Source organism: Carettochelys insculpta, chromosome 5 (assembly GCF_033958435.1).
Source record: "Carettochelys insculpta isolate YL-2023 chromosome 5, ASM3395843v1, whole genome shotgun sequence".
Taxonomy (NCBI): Eukaryota; Metazoa; Chordata; order Testudines; family Carettochelyidae; genus Carettochelys; species Carettochelys insculpta.
The window spans coordinates 108,452,135-108,469,767 of record NC_134141.1 but is presented as its reverse complement, the minus strand read 5'-3'; the positions used below and the strand labels follow the sequence as shown (position 1 = coordinate 108,469,767).

General features: G+C 46.5%; 1 protein-coding gene across 1 annotated transcript in view; it reads left to right on the top strand.

Annotated features, from left to right (window-relative positions):
- Positions 1-17,633, top strand: part of LOC142013944 (O-acyltransferase like protein-like) — a 37,578-nt gene that overhangs the window by 18,428 nt on the left and 1,517 nt on the right. Inside the window, exons 11-14 of the mRNA XM_074995965.1 lie at positions 2,601-2,714; positions 8,342-8,471; positions 10,621-10,807; positions 16,073-16,215. Coding sequence (XP_074852066.1) covers positions 2,601-2,714; positions 8,342-8,471; positions 10,621-10,807; positions 16,073-16,215 — 574 coding nt within the window. The remainder of the gene's footprint in view (positions 1-2,600; positions 2,715-8,341; positions 8,472-10,620; positions 10,808-16,072; positions 16,216-17,633) is intronic.

Genomic DNA, 17,633 nt, shown 5'->3' with positions numbered 1-17,633 from the left:
AATGAGATTGTTTACCATAAAAATTGTGCATTAGACTTGGGATACTTTTCCAGTGGAGAGCCTCAGTTCATAAAAGGCACTCAACTTTTTCCTGTTGACAGTGCTTGTCATGTGCCTTTCTTTTAACACACTGACTATAATTTAGTCTTTGATTATTTTGCGAGGATTTCTTTTGCAGTCAGGTGAATCCATGAGGTATGCAAGGTGGGTACACAGACTTGATACTGAAAAAATAATGGAAAGGATTTTGTGCATCTATTAGTCTGAACATTGATGTTAATAGTAAAAATAATGGTACATTGGACCTATATAATATATGGTTAGATTCTGAAGTCCAATAGGCTTTAAATGGAATGAACAGTTTGCTTATGTGCTGAGATGCTGTATGTTAAGATCCATTGAACTAAACTTTTAATCTGATATATATAATAGAAACAACTTTAAGCCAGGGTGGGGTGGGGGCAAAATCTCCGGAACTCCTAGTTCCAGCACCTCTGATTGCAGGAGCGGCCTGTACTTTATTGTTGTAGTTGAATAATCTGTTGTTCCAGGATATACCACAACCACAGCTAGGAACTGAAGAGTTGACTGTTATTAGCCAAGTATTTTCTGCAAAAGTTGCGTGTCGGTGGTTGTTGTGTGTAGTTGTGGCCATGCTAGTCCCAGGATATTAGTGAGACAAGGTAGGAGAGGTAAAATCTTTTATTCTTCAGGCCAAAAAGTGACTATGTCTACACAAGAAGCCTCTGTCAACACAGGTGACTGCTGGAAGGGATTTTCAGGTGATACGTCCATCAGCAGATTGCATCTCCACAAAAAGCAGATTGAAAGGCAATCCACTCTTCCGACAGAGAGCAGACAGACTTCCCGACCCTCTCTTGACAGAAGCTCTGCAAACAGGGCTGCCTGGTGAACTGGATGCCCTCTTTGTTGACGAAAGGGCCCTGGAGCATCTACACAGCTGTTTTATTGACAGAGCACTGTCGAGAAAGGTGTTTTACCTGCACAGGGAGAGGTATAATGCTGCTGGCAGATCTGCCGGGTTTTGTCAACAAACTGTCAACAAAGCGCATTTTGCATGTAGAGGCTCCATGGCTTTTCCTGACCAAAGGCCAGTTTTCCTGGGAAAAGTCTTTCATGTAGGTGTAGCCTGTGTGTTTCAGAAATGTCTCTTATCAACAGAAGTTGGTCCAGTAAAATATATTAGCTCACCCATCTGTTTCTCTAACTGCTGTGTCACACAGTCTAGGTCCGTAAATTTTAAATCATAATTCCAATACTGAATGTTTTTAAAACTTGGACTTGTGTCATTTTTTGATTCACAATGATGTAAAGAAAGGCAAGGAAGTTATTTTAGACATCTTGTCTGTTTTTGCTTTTTAAATCTTAATATCAGGAATCATGAGAGAACCTCCCCAGTCTCTGTCCAGCCTGTGTTTAGATGAATCTGGCCTATTGTCTGCAGATCAGGATTAGGTAGAATAAATATCTTCAAATTTCTCTTAAGAATAGTGCTCTGGAAATTTAAAGTAAAATCCTCACCTCACTGAAGTCAAAGGAAGCTTTGCCATTGAATTTAATGGGACTAATATTTCATCTTCATTCTGTATTTTTAAGTGGTCAAAAATACCTCCTGTTTGTTAAGAAATCAACACCCTGAGATCAAACATCCTAACTATAAAAACATGAGAGTTCCTGTTTCTCTTGTAAAATTTTCAATGCTGTATGTTTTGAACAGTGCTTCTGGGACTGCCCATTTCTTGTCCTCTTAATTTCTTTGGCCCCATTATTTCTCCCAGAGAACACAATATAATAAATTGTGTACGGTCTCTGAAAAGTCTTAAGGACTATGACACAAGCCATAATTAAAGATTGTTGTGAACATCTCACACAAGGATCAGTCTCAAAAGAACTCCTTATTGCTTTGTTGAAGTGTAAGCAATGATCAGCTCCTCCAGGTGAGAATCACATTGTCATCATCGATTTCAAGAGGTCCTGTAGCACCTGATAAGCTTGCAGATAACTTTTCATAACCGACCATTGATTTTGACTACTCATCTTAAAACACTTGCCTGATTTTAGGAGGTGTGACTCCAGCTGAGTTTTCTGGCTGCATGAAAGACGCTTTGTTTACGCCTCCATAGCCATTTGGTTCAGCTATAGTTTTAAATTGCTAGCCATAAATATTCTTATTGGTCAAACGTCACACCACTATAACCTCCCAGATTTTTATCATTGGTATCATGTTCTGAAGATGTTTTAAATCAAGAAAATAAATTGAACAGTGACAAGCAATAGAATGCTGAATTAATGATGGACGAAAGCTGGTCCCTTTGAAGTAGGTGATTAAGTATTGTGATGCATCAGGGAATTATAAATGCACTTTTGTGGCATTAATAATCAGATTTCATGATATTTACAATGAACTGCACCAAGATTTTACAATGGATCTCTGACACGATTGGTGCCACAATTAGAGCAAATGATTTTGACTCTGGAAAAGGAATAACTAGAATAAAATCATAGGATTAAAAAAATGTTCTCAAAGAGATAAAAATATTGGAAGTTCAAAAATGTTTGTCTTCACTTTTCACTTGTAGAAGCAAATGTGGATTGATTATCTTCGGAACCACTTTATTCCTGGTATCTTTCACTGTTACAGCCCTGCTGTCAGCACGTTTCAGACTTCCTGTTGCATCTCCTTCAGATATGAGGTAAGGGTCCACAAATATTCTTCATCTCCTACTGGTAGATTGATAAGAAAATTAGGTTTTGAATAGCTATTCTGTCAAAATGTTGACACTCAGCATGAACAGCTATTCAAAAGATGGTTTCTGTGGAATCATAGCAATAAGAGAGACATTTTCAGTATATATGAATCTTCACTTTTGACTTAATACATTTTTTTCACTTACTTAGTTGAAGCCAGGCATGGCCAACTCAGTAGCTGTTTTGCCCTCTTCTCCCTAACACAGACTTTCAATCACAGTCAAGTCAATATAGCCTTACCTATTACCTTAACTCTTTAGACCAGTATTCCAAGGCATCCTTCAGTCTGCGAAGACTATGGATCGCGCCCTTCGTAACTCCATTTAAGGTCGTCATTTGCAGCGTTGACTGTGACTGTGGAGGCCCACACCAGAGTGACAGTCCTTGCTACATCTGCTGCATATGTAGTGGGTGTCTGGCAGATCCTTGCTGTCGTTTCTATGGGCTCGCTTCTCCTCTGCCAGCTGTCTGATCTTCATCTTGCCCTTCTGAAGGCCCCTGTGGAGTTCCTGCTTCCAGCTGCTGCAGTCGTCTGCCAGCTCTTCCCAACTATCTGGGTCGATGTCTACCTCCTTGAGGTCCCTCTTACAGACGTCTTTGTAGCACTACTGGGGGCATCTGGGAGGTCTTTTGCCAGAGGCTAGCTCACCATACAGGATGTCTTTTGGGATCCTTCCGTCATTCATCCTGTGGATGTGGCCAAGCCAGCAGAGCCGCCGCTGCCTGAGGAGGGTATGCATGGTTGGAATTCCAGCTTGCTCAAGGACAGCGTTGTTGGGCACTCTGTCCTTCCATGATATCCCAAGAATGCACCTGAGGCAGTGCAAGTGGAAGACATTCAGCCTATTTTCCTGGCAGGCATACAAGGCCCAAGACTCACTGCCACAGAGGAGGGTGCTGAGGATGCAAGCTCTGTAGACTTGCATTTTGGTGTGAGTGTACAGCTTGTTGTTGTTCCACACTCTCTTGCTAAGTCTGAACAGAGTTGTGGCTGCTTTTCCAATCTTCCTGTTTAGCTCAGACTCCAGCGACAGGGTGTTGGTGATGGTGGACCCGAGGTAAGTAAACTCGTGGATAACCTCTAGCATGTAATTGTCAATGCTGATTGATGGAGGTTCAGCAACGTCCTGACCAAGTACGTTTGTCTTCTCTAGGCTGATGGTAAGCCCAAAGTCCTTGCATGCTTTGGAGAACTGATTCAGCAGTTTTTGAACCTGGCCTTCCGTGTGTGTCACTACAACAGCGTTGTCTGTGAACAGCATGTCTCTAATGAGCACTTCCCGCACCTTAGACTTAGCCTTCAGCCTTGCAAGATTAAACAGTTTCCCATCAGATCTTGTGTGCAAGAAGATGGCCTCTGTTGGGGACCCAAAGGCATGCTTCAGGAGGAGTGTGAAGAAGATCCCGAACAATGTCAGAGCAAGGACTCATCCTTGTTTGACGCCACTCCTGATGCTGAAGGCATCTGATGATGTGCCATCATATTGGATGGTTCCTCTCGTGTCTTCGTGGAAAGACTGGATCATCTTGAGTAGCTGTGGTGGATAGCCTATCTTGTGGAGCAATTTAAACAGTCCATCCCTACTGACGGAGTCAAAAGCCTTGGTCAGGTCGATGAGGGCACATAGAGTGGCTTCCTCTGCTCCTTGTATTTCTCCTGCAGCTGCCTCAGGGAGAAGATCATGTCAATGGTAGATCTCTCGGTGTGGAATCCGCACTGGGATTCAGGATACACCCTCTCAGCAAGCTTCTGGAGTCTGCCGAGGATGACACAAGCAAACAATTTACCAGTGATACTTAGGAGGGAGATTTCACGGTAATTGTTGCAGTCACTTCTGTCTCCTTTGTTCTTATACAAGGTTACAATGTTGGCATCCCGCATATCCTGTGTAACCTCACCCTCTCTCCTCCACAGGTACAGCAGCTCATGTAGGGGTTCAAGGAGTGTGTCCAAGGCACACTTGATTACCTCTGGTGGTATACCATCCTGGCCTGGGGCCTTTCCTACTGCAGTGCTGTCAATAGCTTTCTTCAATTCGACCACAGGTGGTTCCTACTCCAGCTCGTCCATGACTGACAGGAGCTCGACGGTGTTGAGGGCTGTATCAACCACAGCATTCTTTCATGAGTACAGCTCGGAGCAGTGCTTGACCCATCGCTCCATCTGTTTGGCTTTGTCAGTGATGACTTCACCACATTTGGATTTCAGAGGTGCCCTCTTGTTCTGGATGGGTCCCATTGCCTTCTCTATGCCCTCGTACATTCCCCTGAGATTATCAGAGTCAGCACAGGTCTGGATACTGCTGCATAGCTTAAGCCAGTAGTTGTTGGCACAGCACCTGGCTGTCTGCTTCACTATTTTTCTGGCTACTCTGAGTGCTTGCTGGGTACTCTGACTTGGTGAGCGTTTATACTCCAGAAGTGCAGCGCGCTTCTTTTCAATGATTGAAATCATCTCATCGGTGTTAGCTTCGAACCAGTCGTTTGTGTTTCCAGCTCTTCTTCCAAACACTGACAAGGCCGTATTGTAGATTGTGTCCCTCAGATGCTGCCATCTGGATGTTGCATCAGCACCCCCAGGGCTGCTGCGCAGATTCTCCTCAAGGGTCTCTCTGAACATTTCAGCTTTTTCTGAGTTTGCCGTCTTTCTGGCATCAATGCAGGGCTTTCCATTTGGTTTAGAATGGTGCAGCTTCTTGGGTCTCAGCTTGAGCTTGGAGCAGACTAGCGAATGATCTGCATCGCAGTCGGCACTATGGTAGCTGCGTGTCAGGAGGACATTTTTGAGGTTGTTGCGTCTGCTGATGGCCAAGTCTAATTGGCGCCAGTGTTTCGAGCATGGGTGTCTCCATGACACTCTGTGCTATGGCTTGGTTCGGAAAAATGTGTTTGTGATGCACAGATTGTGGTACGTGCAAAGTTTGAGGAGATGCTGTCCGTTGTCATTCATTTTTCCACACCGAAGTGACCTAGGCAAGAGGGCCATGAGTCACGATCGGCTCCAGCTCTTGTATTGAAGTCATCCAAAAGGTACAATTGTTCACGAGCAGGTATTTGCACTATGGAGGCACTGAGCTCATCATAGAACTTGTCCTTTGCTTCTGGTGCGGCATTCAGGGTTGGAGTGTAAGCGCTGATCAGGTGGATGGGACCAGCACAGGTTTGAAGTTTGACCTGAAGGAATTTTTCTGATCTGCCTGTGACTAGTTCCACCATTTGCAGAAGGGTGTTTCTGATGGCAAAGCCGACACTGTGCTCCCTGAGTTCCTCTTGGGCTTTGTCCTGCCAGAAAAAGGTGTACTCCTTTTCCTTTAGGGATCCCAAAGCTGCGAGTCACGTCTCCTGCAAAGTGGCGATGTCAACTTGGAGCCTCTTCAGTTCCTCTTTGATGACAGTGGTCTTTCGGGTGTCGCTGATGTCCTGAAGATCTTCAGTCAAACCGGTCAACATGGTCCGTACATTCCAATAAGCAAGCTTGAAACTTTGATGATTTCCTTTTCTTAATAATTTTCTTGTTGGTTTGTCTGGTGCTCATTTCAGTCACTTGTCAGGTTTGGGAACCTTAAGCCTCATGCACCCAGTGAGGCAAGTGAACTGGGGCAAGACAGTACCCTACTGGCTGAGGGCTGCCCAGCTTAAGGCGGGCAGTGACTGTCCAATGAGATGTGAGGATCTCTCCCACCGTCGGAAGCAACCCCTGGCGCTCGTTCTCTACACCAATCGAGCAAGAGCTTATAACTGGTATCTGTTACCTCCTGTGTTGGTTTAATGCTGTTAAGCGATGCTGGAGTACCTCGCAAGGCGTGAGCCTGGGCAATTTTTATGGAGACCCTGGGCTGCCCAGACACCAGGCCCCCCCCTCGGCTTTACTGATATAGTCCAAAGGAAAGGATAACCGCTACGTCTGGTACCAGCTCAGCTGCAGGAGTTGCTGGGATAGTGCCAGAAGTTGACACAGAACCACCTTAGGACTCCCCTCCAGATTTTCTGTCAGGGTTTATTCCCTTAGCCTCACTCCTTCCCAGGATAACCCACAAGGCAGTGGGGCATCTTCCTCTGCCTTCACAGGAGTTGTCAATTTGCAGCACCACACCTCCTGGTCCGCCGTTGAGACTGTGCATTAGCAGGGTGAAGGAACAAGTCCCTCCATAAGGTCGGTATGTGAGACAGACCAGACCCCCCTCACTGTGTCTCGCCTGTGAGCTGACGCAGTTGCCCGGGGATGGAGTCGCTGTAATGCACAACGGCTGCGAGAAGCCAACAGTGAGAGTTGAGTGGTGGGTGAGGACCAGTGCTTCCGTCCACCTGAAAAGGCGCAGCTGCCAGAGAGTGAAAGGTACTGCCTCTACCCCAGACACCCCATATCCCCTCGACCAGTATTACACCATGGCATAATTTATTAACTTAACGGGATATCAAGGCATTTAAAGCTTCTCTAGACACCTATTTTAAGTTAGTAGTGAAATCTAAATAAACAAAACACATTATTTTAATAAAAGTAATACTCAGTCAAAGCACTGTGAGGTAAAGAGTATTCAGACTCAGGTATTTAACCTCTCTAGAGTCCATTTGTCCTCTCAGGGTTTTTGAAATAAAACCTATTAATATATTATATAACAAAGGGAAGTATTCACTCTGAAAGTGTTGATAGTATGTCAAATTATAAGAAAGACAAGTGCAATGTATCAGCCTTCAAAAGAAAAAAATGAAATGCACAATAACAAAATGAGGGATAATCACCTAGGCATCAATGCTGCAGAAAAAAAAGTTAAGGGTTTTAGTGATCCTAAATTAAATGTCATTGTGCAAAAGTAATTGCCATTGTGGATTATTGTCAAGGGGCCAGTAGCTCTCCAGGAAGGGTCAGGGCCTCTGTGGGGAATACCTGGAGTAATTAGGTGTTCCAAGTATTAAGATTCCGCTGGCATCTGCCTGTAGATTAGTGATGATTCCGGTTTGAGCCTGGCTCTTAGAAAGATAGTAGAAAGATCAAGAGGGCTGTCAGTGAGCAAGAGACACTGAACAAGGGTCTACTGTAGAGAAAGTCTGACTTGGGATTGATTCATAATGCCAAAAGGGGGAAACTGAGGCACAGTCTGGGCTGGGAACAGCAGTATTAAGAGTAGAAATATTCCCAATTTTTGAAAAAACGCTGTTTTTCACTTGAAATATTTGAAGTAGCTCCAATAACAATTCACTCTCCTGCTTGCAAATTTTTAAGGTCATCATTTCCATGCCTAGTTCCATTTCTTTGGCAGGGGATGGGGAGAGAATTGTAAGCTTAAAACAATTTTGAAAGCAGCCTGTTCACTCTCCAAAAACTGCATGTCTGTGCACTGCTTATAGGAGTAACAGTTAATGTTTATATTTGTCCCTAAAACAAGCACATACAGCTCTGAATGTACACCTGGAGCTCAGCTCTTGAGCAATAACATGCCATTTTTTCAGTAGTTATGACTGGAAAACCACAGTGGCAGAACAGATGCAATAATGTTGGCCTGTTTATGAACAACTGTTAGCTGTTTTGTCATTCACTCAGAACTTCAGTGTAATCTTTCCTATTTCCTTCTAGGGACATGTCCACGGTGATGTATTTCACAGAATACTATACGAAGCCTTACTGTCGATATGGTCCATTTCTAGTTGGTGTTCTTCTGGGACTTTTCATGTATCACCAACAAGCACAAACTCTCAGAAATAAGGTATATGGATGCAATTGCTAAAAGGACTATGAAGCCTGATGCTGATATGAGGTGTCTTCTGGTTTATTAACTCCCTCTGGGACATAGGCATAATGGGCTGCATGCAAAGTGCACAAGGCCATGATTTAGCAAAGTACTTAAACCTGAACCTAATATTTTACTTCAGTGAAAGTTCTTGTGAACTAATGTCAGAAGAGTGCATGAGTACCTGCCTGAATTGAGGCTAAAATGAGTAGCTGCATCTGGATTCCAGGCTTTCTGAATCTAACCATGTGTACCTGTAACAGCTAATATAGAGTAACTTTGTGAATCATCATCTATCATCCCTATCTTAGGCTGCTTTGTGTGAATCTTTTGTATTTAGCTTTAATAATGCCACTTTAGCCCTTATTGTACTACAGTTGTCCTGTCTGCCTCTTGCCCTGGAAAGAAATGGTCATTTAGACTACTGGTTCTCAACCAGAGGTATGCAGGCCTTTTGGGGGCACAGCAGCTCATCTAGAGATGTTTGCCTAGTTTTACGACAGGCTACTAGTACTAGCAAAGTCAGTACAAACTAAAAATTCATAATATAGTTTGTTTATACTACCCTATATACTGTACATTGAAATGTAAGCACAATATTTATATTCTAATTGATTTATTTTACAGTGATATGGTAAAAATGAGAAAACAAGCCATTTTTCAATAGCACTATACTTTGACACTTTTGTACATTTGTTTGATTTTGTAAACAAGTAGTTTTTAAATGAGATGAAATTTGGGGTACATCAGACAAACCAGACTGCTGCAAGGGTATAATTGCCTTGAAAGGTTGCAAGCCAATGGTTTCAAAATCCTATTATCTGGCACTAAGACGATCTGGTGAAGAACTTTGTGAGTTTACTTATTTATTTACTTATTGCCATTTTGCTCAGTGTAAATGGCCTCATGAGACACACATCTTGATTTTGTGGAGTGCCCCTGTTACAATAAGCCTGTGTCATGCTGCAGTGCAATACGAATGACCCAGTGCAGGCCAAACACTTTTAAAACAGAAGGCCAGGTTGAGCAGTCACCATCTGATTTTCTTTTTGTGCTGCCAAAACATATAAGTGATTCATCAAAAGTGCCTTCCAATCAAACCAGGTCTGTTTCAAATTCTCCAGGTCCAGTTACTTATGACAGTTGTTTGGAACTACTGCAAAGCCACCAAATTGACCTCCCATTGTTTGTTTTGGCTCTAGGTCTTATTTTAAAACAATAGACCAGACTGAGCAATGGGAGGAATTTGCTCTTTCTTCTGGAAAAAAGTCACTATAAATATACTGGTTCCATGCAATGAACAAATTAGCTCCGTAAAGTAAACTAGTTGCTCACTTTGTTTGACTGAGCTGCCAAATCTGCAGCCCTCACTCAAGACCCACACTGGCAAAAAGTCCTGGTGAAGGATGAAGGTTTTGCTTGGAGGTTGTTGGGAAACAATGAAACGACTGCAAACAGCATTTCCATCAAATGGCAAAGGATTACATATTCCAGTATGAGGACACAGCCAAGATAATGAAACAGACAGAGAACGAGTCCGACAATGCTCTATAAAGAGGAAAAAGACAATGCAATAATGCAATTACCTGATCAGCTTTGCTTAATAAAGTATTCTATTGTGATAAACCAGTGATGCCACATCTTTTAATGCCAGTCACACATGGGAATTGCGCTAATCCCCTGGACCGGCAATATTCTGTGGCTGTTGGTTATTTTTTTGAAGAACATGTGAAAATCTCATTTGTGCTTGGGTGAAGCTCCCCCTTTTGCACAAAGAGGAGCAATGGCCTTGATCTGACAAGGGAGAATGATGCACTCATGTGCATGCTGAAGGGGAAGCTTCTGATGGAGAAAGAAGGAACCAGGTCACTAAACAGGAAGGCATCAGAGAAGAGGTAGAGAAATCGAGGCACCAACTGATACATACAGCAGTCTCGTCATGGCATGGTTGAAACTTGTTGGCTGGGAAATAAAGAGTAGAAAGGTGACACTGTGCCCCAGGATAAAGCACTGAACTGCTGTTGGGGTGAGGCAGCTAGGTGGAAAGGAAGAGCAAATTCAGAGCTTCTTGAGAAAGACCACTCAGAATATTGGTTTCAAACCATGTTGTTCTCATTCTCCACAGGTGCAGGCTTCTCTGGGGTGGCTTTGCGCAATGCTTACCATGCTAGCTGTAGTCTCTCTGGCATATGCTGTAGAAGACTCCTTGAACTCCTATTCCCCTGCTGCTGTGGTTTATCAAGCACTTCACCGGACTCTGTGGGCTGCAGCAATTGGCTGGATCATATTTGCCTGTCAAGAAGGCTATGGAGGTACCTTACAGTTAGTGAACAGACCTGTCTGTAAATCCCTTTCTTTAAAACAGGCTGGCATAGACACAGCTGGGGCTGCCATCCATGTGCTCTTACTGTGGGTGTGGTTTTGTCATTGTGCTACATGGCCCAGGTCCTCTGCTGTGGAGGAGGAAGAGGAGAAGCACAGAGCAAAAACTCAAGAAGAGGAATTTGTGCAGGGGGAGATTATGGGCCAGGCTCACAGGGGTACAGCCAAACTGAAAGGAGGGAAATTGGCTTTCTATACATTCCCCTGATCCTGGTGCTACTTGGTGCCATTTTGTCTTGTGGTATAACTTAGCGGCAGCCTGTGGCTTGTGATGTTACTCTGACTGGATCAGTCTGCAGCAATCCATCAGGTGGTCAAGGATGGGGTGGAACAGTGTGGCTACCAGCCCTGCCCATCAGACACCCTCCTCTTCTTCCTGTGCTGAAAAAGGGAAAGTGGACATCACAAACATAGCTTGACCACATGTAAGTCCTCTGAGGATTCCTAGCACTGGAAGAATCCTGAGCTGCCTGTTCACCAGCTAAGCTTAGGCTCTGTCTACATGAGAGGGTTTTGTTGATGAAACCTGGTGAGCATCCAGTAAACTGACAGAACGCAGCACTTTATTGACAGCTGTATCCCACTCCTGACAAGGAAGGAACACCTGTGTCAATAGAGAGCTGGTCTGGATGTTTTGGGGGCGGGTGGGGGGGCTTCTGTTGACAGAAAAAGTCTCCAGGGTGCTGTGCGGGTGCCCTGGGGGATGCCCTATCCACAGCAATCAGTGATCTATGGTTCCTGCCTCCAGCATATCTTAAACCTACAGGGAGCCTGGGAAACCCCATGGCAGGAAGCTGAGAGCCTGGATGCAGCAGAGGCACCATTTGCACTTTTCCACACCCTTGCAGCGGCTCCTTCATACTGAGCTTGCACAGATGACAGAGAGCCAGGCACCCCAAGACCCCCTGGGGCCCTAGAGGGCACAGCCTGAGGGGTACCAGGAACCACCCTGGTGCACCAAGAGGTGGGCTGCCTGCTGGACCAGGCCTGAGGTGCAGGCCCTCTTGGACCTGTGGGGAGAGGAGAAAATCCTCCTCAACCGAAATGCCAAGCACCACAACACCCCCGCCTACACCCAGAAGGCCACCACCCTGGGGGAACAGGGCCACTTTCCCACCACCCATGCTGCATGGAGCAGGTCTGGATGTAAGTCAAGGAGCTGAGGCAGGGCTATGCCTGGCCCCGGGATGCTGCCCAACGCTCACCTGCCCCTACTGTGATCAGCTGCACCACATACCGGGGGGAGGGGGTGGAAACATCACCCCCATGTCTCAGCCTTGATACAGTGCTTGAGCGCCCCCCCCCGATCACTGCAGCCCCAGAGGATGAGGAGAAGGGCTCCAAGCCCCAACCGCCATGGAAGCCAGAACCAGATACAGCCTTGAAGGAGAGTGGCAGCCTGGTGATCCTCGTAGAGTTGGTCCCTACCAGCCAGGCCATATCCCAAGCATCATCAGTGCTGGGCAAGGGTCCCTCTGGTAAGTACCTCAGTAACTAACCCTATGGCCAGACATCCCTGCTTGGACGCTAGCCAGCTGAGTCGGAGTAGAGGGCACTGTGGTCAGTACAATCCCAGAGGCACCGCAGAACCCCATGTGACAGGGCCTGTTGAGCAAGACACACGTGGCTCTGCTCCCAGGACATTCCCATCCCTTGGCCCAGGAGGTGTTCATTGCTGCTCACAGTGGGTGGCAGAGTCTTAGGGGCTGTGTTGCGTGGATGACTCACTGTCTCTCCTTCTTGTCTTTCTTACAGATAGCTCTACACCATCTGAGGGCCAGACCAGCCCCACCGCACTGCCAGCACAAGCCAGCCCCACCCCAGCACCAGAGCAAGCCAGCCCCACCCCACCACCATCAGGGTGGGCCTAAGTTGGAGGGGCCATTGCCAGGTGCAGGAGGACTTCCAGAGAGACCTCTGCCCTCCAGAGGATAATGGGGCTCATGGAGTGTCAGCTGCAGGATGTCTGGAAGTGGTGGCTGTTGGCCTGGGACCAACTGATGTCCCACTTTGACACTATATCAGTGTCTGGTGAGACATGATGGCCCAGACACCTGTGGCTGATACCCCTGTCCCTGCTCCTGCTGGCCATCCTGCAGGGCATCCTGGACCTCCTGGCTTGGCTGAGGGACTGTCATCTGCTTCCCTGGCCCCCGCCATTCCTCCTGCCCACCTAGACCCCACTGCAGCCCCACCACCTCTGTACTGTCCGCTGATCTCAGCCCCAACCGGGACCCCAAACCCATGGCAGGAGGGAATCCCAAGGCCGGCACTGCTCAGAGTACCACTCCCTCTTGGGTTCATGGTCCCCCACACCTTCCATGTTTTGAGGCCCTCCCATCCACTGTCCAAGACCCCTATCCAAGTTCTGATGCCTTGCACCCCCATCCCAACCCCTCCATTGTACATAGTTCAATGGTTTTATGCTTTATTGTAAATTGTTTGTTATTACACCCTTTGTTTTCAACACATTTTTATTTGGTTCTGTTATTTGAGCACCATTCCTGCATCTGTGTTTATTGGGCAGGGGTCAGGGAGGGGTGAGGGGTGAAGGGCGTGGTGGAGGCAGGGACAGGGTAGGGCTGTGGGCCTGAGGTCTTTATGGGGGGGCAGGCTGTGGGGATGGTAACTGGGGGCCATGAGAGAAGCTCTCCCTCAGGGCTTCCTGGATCCACACCCTGGCAGATGGGCCTGGCAGATGGGAGGTGTGCCTGGCTGCTCATACCCGTGGCCTGTGTCCACCCCTCACTCCAAGACAAAGGTCTTCCCCTTCTCCTCCACTGTTTTGTGCAGGGCACAACACATAGCCACAACTTGGGAGGACATTGTGCTCCCCCATGTTGAGGTGGGTGAGCAGGCACCAAAAGCATGCCTGGAGGCAGTTGAAGGCACACTCAACCTGCATCCAAACCCAGCTGAGGTGGACATTGAAGAGTTCCTGGCTGGGGTCCAGCTGGCCAGTGTAAGGCTTCGTGAGCCAGGCCATGAGAGGGTAGGCCACTTTCCCCATGATGCAGAGTGGCATCTGCATGTCACCGACTGCCAGCTCAGGGCCGGGGATGAATGTGCTCACCTCCACCCTCCAACACAGGCTGGAGTTGCAGAACACATGGGAGCTGTATGCCCATCCTGACAACCCAATGTAAAAGTCTGTGGCCTGTCCAGAGTGGTCGACTAGGGCCTGCAGCACCATGGAGGAGTACCCCTTGTGGTTTATATACTTGGCCACACAATGCTCCAGGGCATGGATCAGGATGTGGGTCCCACTGATAGCCTCAATGCAGTTTGGGAATCCCAGGGTGGTGAATCTGGCCACAACTGCATCTACGTCTCCCAGATGGCTGACCCTCCAGAGCAGGATGGTGTTGATGGCCATCACAACATGCAGAGGGAGGGGACCAAACACACACATCAGGGACTGAAGGACGGAGTTGCTGGACCCTGAGGGGGATTCCCTGGCCCCCTCCCATCCTCCTCAGCTCTCCAGGAGCCTCCCCCTGAGGGCAGTTCCCCGGCAGCAGGCACAATGGCACAATTTCCCAGGGATGAGACTTCGCTCCTACCCCTCGCACCCTCTACCACACTCCCAAGGGTCTCCCTTGGGCAAAACCCCTCCCCTCCCATGCAGGGATGGCAGCTCAAGAGTGCCTCACCAGCCTGCTGAAGTCGCTGTGCTGGCCCTCTTGGAGGTAGGCATGACTCAGCATGGGCAGGGAATGGGTTTCTTAGGGGGCAGGGGAGGTTTCAAGGGTGCATCTCACCAGAGCTCCTGGAAGGCAGTGGTGCCCTGTAACCCTATCTGACAGTGTTCCAGGTAGCCTTTTTGTCGAGCGAGCAGCCAGGCAGTCCAGCCACTCTGTCGACAGAGCAGTTCAAAAGAGCGGTCCGCATTGTGGTCTGGATGTGATCTGTTGACAGAAGTTTTGTTAGAAGAAATCGCTCTAATCTAGACATAACCTTAGACTTTGTGCTTCAGAGCTTCTCAAACTGAGCCTTGATGTAGTGCAGGGAAACAGAATTGAAACAACTTCATTTACCCAAGAGTTCACTGTCACAATTGTTTAAAAAATTGATTGTTAGAATCTGCAGAATGTTGGAGATGTAGGAAAAACTGAGAGACCCTAAAATTATGGGTTCTACATGATTTTTTTCACACGTATGATTTCTCCTTTTGCTTGTGAATATAACTGGAGGGTTTTTTCTGTGCGTGTTTCAACTCCTACATACAGCTGCCCCAGCGTCAGGCCCTGTTCCTGATTAGCACTCTGCTCAGGACAAATATGGGAAAAAGAGATGTCACAAACAGGCTAGAGTTTTAGAAAGCTCTGATAAATTTTGTAGCACATGCCCACTGCATATGATGTTATTTTTAAATTCCCACCCTCAAATACCAACTCTTGGTGGCAGTCCTCAGTCGGAAGTAGGTCCATACCCAGGTTCAAGCTTAAGCTACTTTGGCTTTGCCTGTTGTTTAAAACAGAGGAGCTCGAGCATTGGAGATTCCATTTTTAGACACCAATTCAACAAAGCTTTCCAGCCTTCAAATCCTTCCCAATTCAGCAAAGCACATGAGCATATGTTCCAATCCTATTCAAGTCAGTTGGCCTTAAGAACATGCTTAATTGTGTGTTTCAGTGCTTTGCTGAATCAGGGCATTATTGGATCTGTCCTTTCACAGAAGTATGGATAAACCTACAACATGCAAAAGGGGATTGTGTTGTATTTAAATCAAAATTTGGCTATGGTGCTGTTAGAATCTGCAGAATGCTGGAGATGTAGGAAAAACTGGGAGACCATAAAATTATGGGTTCTACAGGACAGTGGGGCTGACTTTAGGTCTGTAGAATATGGCCCTGAGAGAGTATGAGATAGCCTTCAAAATATATCTGTAGTAAAATAAGTAGAAAATAAGGTTTTAAACATTTCTTAGTTCCGTTCTAAACAATCCAGGAAACAGCATAAAACTGAAATCAAACTGTTCGTAAACTTTGCATTGTCCTAGAAGCTGTTTCATTCACTCCATCATATTACTACGCTGAGGATTAGCACCTGCTTTGTGTTTGTTCTAAATATACATTTTTTCCACTTACTTTTTTTTTATTCTAAGCAGATGAAAATTAATGAAAATGGTTGCAGGCTTTCAAGAGTGACCAGTTTGCTGCTGAGTGAAACAGCTCCTGTTTTATTCCCTACAGGTTTAGCTAACTGGGTGCTTTCTTGGAACATTTGGACTCTGCTAGCTAAAATTAGTTATGCCTGCTATTTGGTGCATCCTATGTTAATCATACTTTATAATGGACTTCAAGAAACTCTTATGCACTACTCAGACATAAACATGGTGAGTGGGATTATCTGATCTTTTGGCAATATTACAATCTATATTTTCAGGGTTAAAATGAAGTATGATTGATAAACCTTTAATATCCTTTAAGTTTTTATGAAATCTTTGTGCTCCTGCTGAAAAGTACCTTATTCTTTTTATAGAAGAATTTGTTCTTAAGAAGGGTTAGAGATATATTAGGGCTCATTATGAGTGCACATTCTGTAGGCTGAGAGACATTACTGTTTGATCAATAGATAAGGCTTGTTTTCTTCTTATGGGCTATGTCTACACTAGCATTCCTCTTTTGAAAAAAGCATTCAGATGAGAGAAATTGAAAATGCAAATGAAGTGCAGATTTATATACTGACACCTCACTGGTATATTCTTTCGAATGAAGAAAAGCAGTGTAGATGTGGCTCTTTCAAAAGTAATCCCCATCTTTGAAAGACCTCTTCTTCCTATTTTTTGTTTAGGAAGAAGGGTTCTTCTGAAGATGGGGATTACTTTTGAAAGACCCGCATCTACATTGCTTTCTTTTGAAAGAGTATGCAAATGAGGTGCCAGATATGTAAATTTGTGCCTCATTTGCATTTTCAATTCCCCTCATTTGCATGCCTCTTATGAAAGAGGAACGCTAGTGTAGACGTAGCCATGGTGAAATAGCATTCACTTCAAAGGCGTTACATGGGAATTACAAAGGCAGAAAAGAATCAGGCCCAGTGTGTTTTCCTGCATTGCTGTAGCCTAGGGTTGGCCAAACTCTGGCTCTTTTACAGTTAAAATGTGGCTTGCAGAGCCCCTCCCCCATTCTCTGCCTGCCAGACTGGCAGGAGAGAGAGCTCAGGGCTTCTGCCTGGTGGTGGCCTTAGGCGCAGAGCGGAGATGATGTGCCTGCCGAGCATAGAGAGCACAGTTCAAAGGTTGACACCTCCACCAGCCCCCACAGGTCTGCTCCTCCTGACATTCCATAGTCGTCCCTGCAGATCTCAGCTGCTGCCTTTCCCCACGTCACAGGCTCAGCTCACAGCCTTCTAACTCCAGTAGCTGCCTGGGCTGGGGCCGACGCTGGGCCTGGGGAGGGAGGGTGGCTCGCTCTGGGCTCACAGAAGTGGTGGGCTCTCACATGGAAGGGCCAAGGCTGGGAGCCCCTGGCCCTTTAAATCACTGCCAGAGCCCTGCACAACATGCCTCTGATGGCTCTCAGGGCTGGCAGTTCGGAGTGGGGGGAACCACATGATGTGCTACAGGTGGTACGAGGGCTGGCTGCCCTCAGGCCTGCCCCTTCCACCCAAGGCCCCACCCCTTCTGGGAGCACAGCGCTGACCAACCCCGCCCCCCGCCGCCTGCCTTGCCTTACCCACAGGCCTGGCAAGTCTGATAGCCTTCAGGGCCTCTGGCCATTGCCACTGCCCCAGTAGCAACAGTGGCAGCTG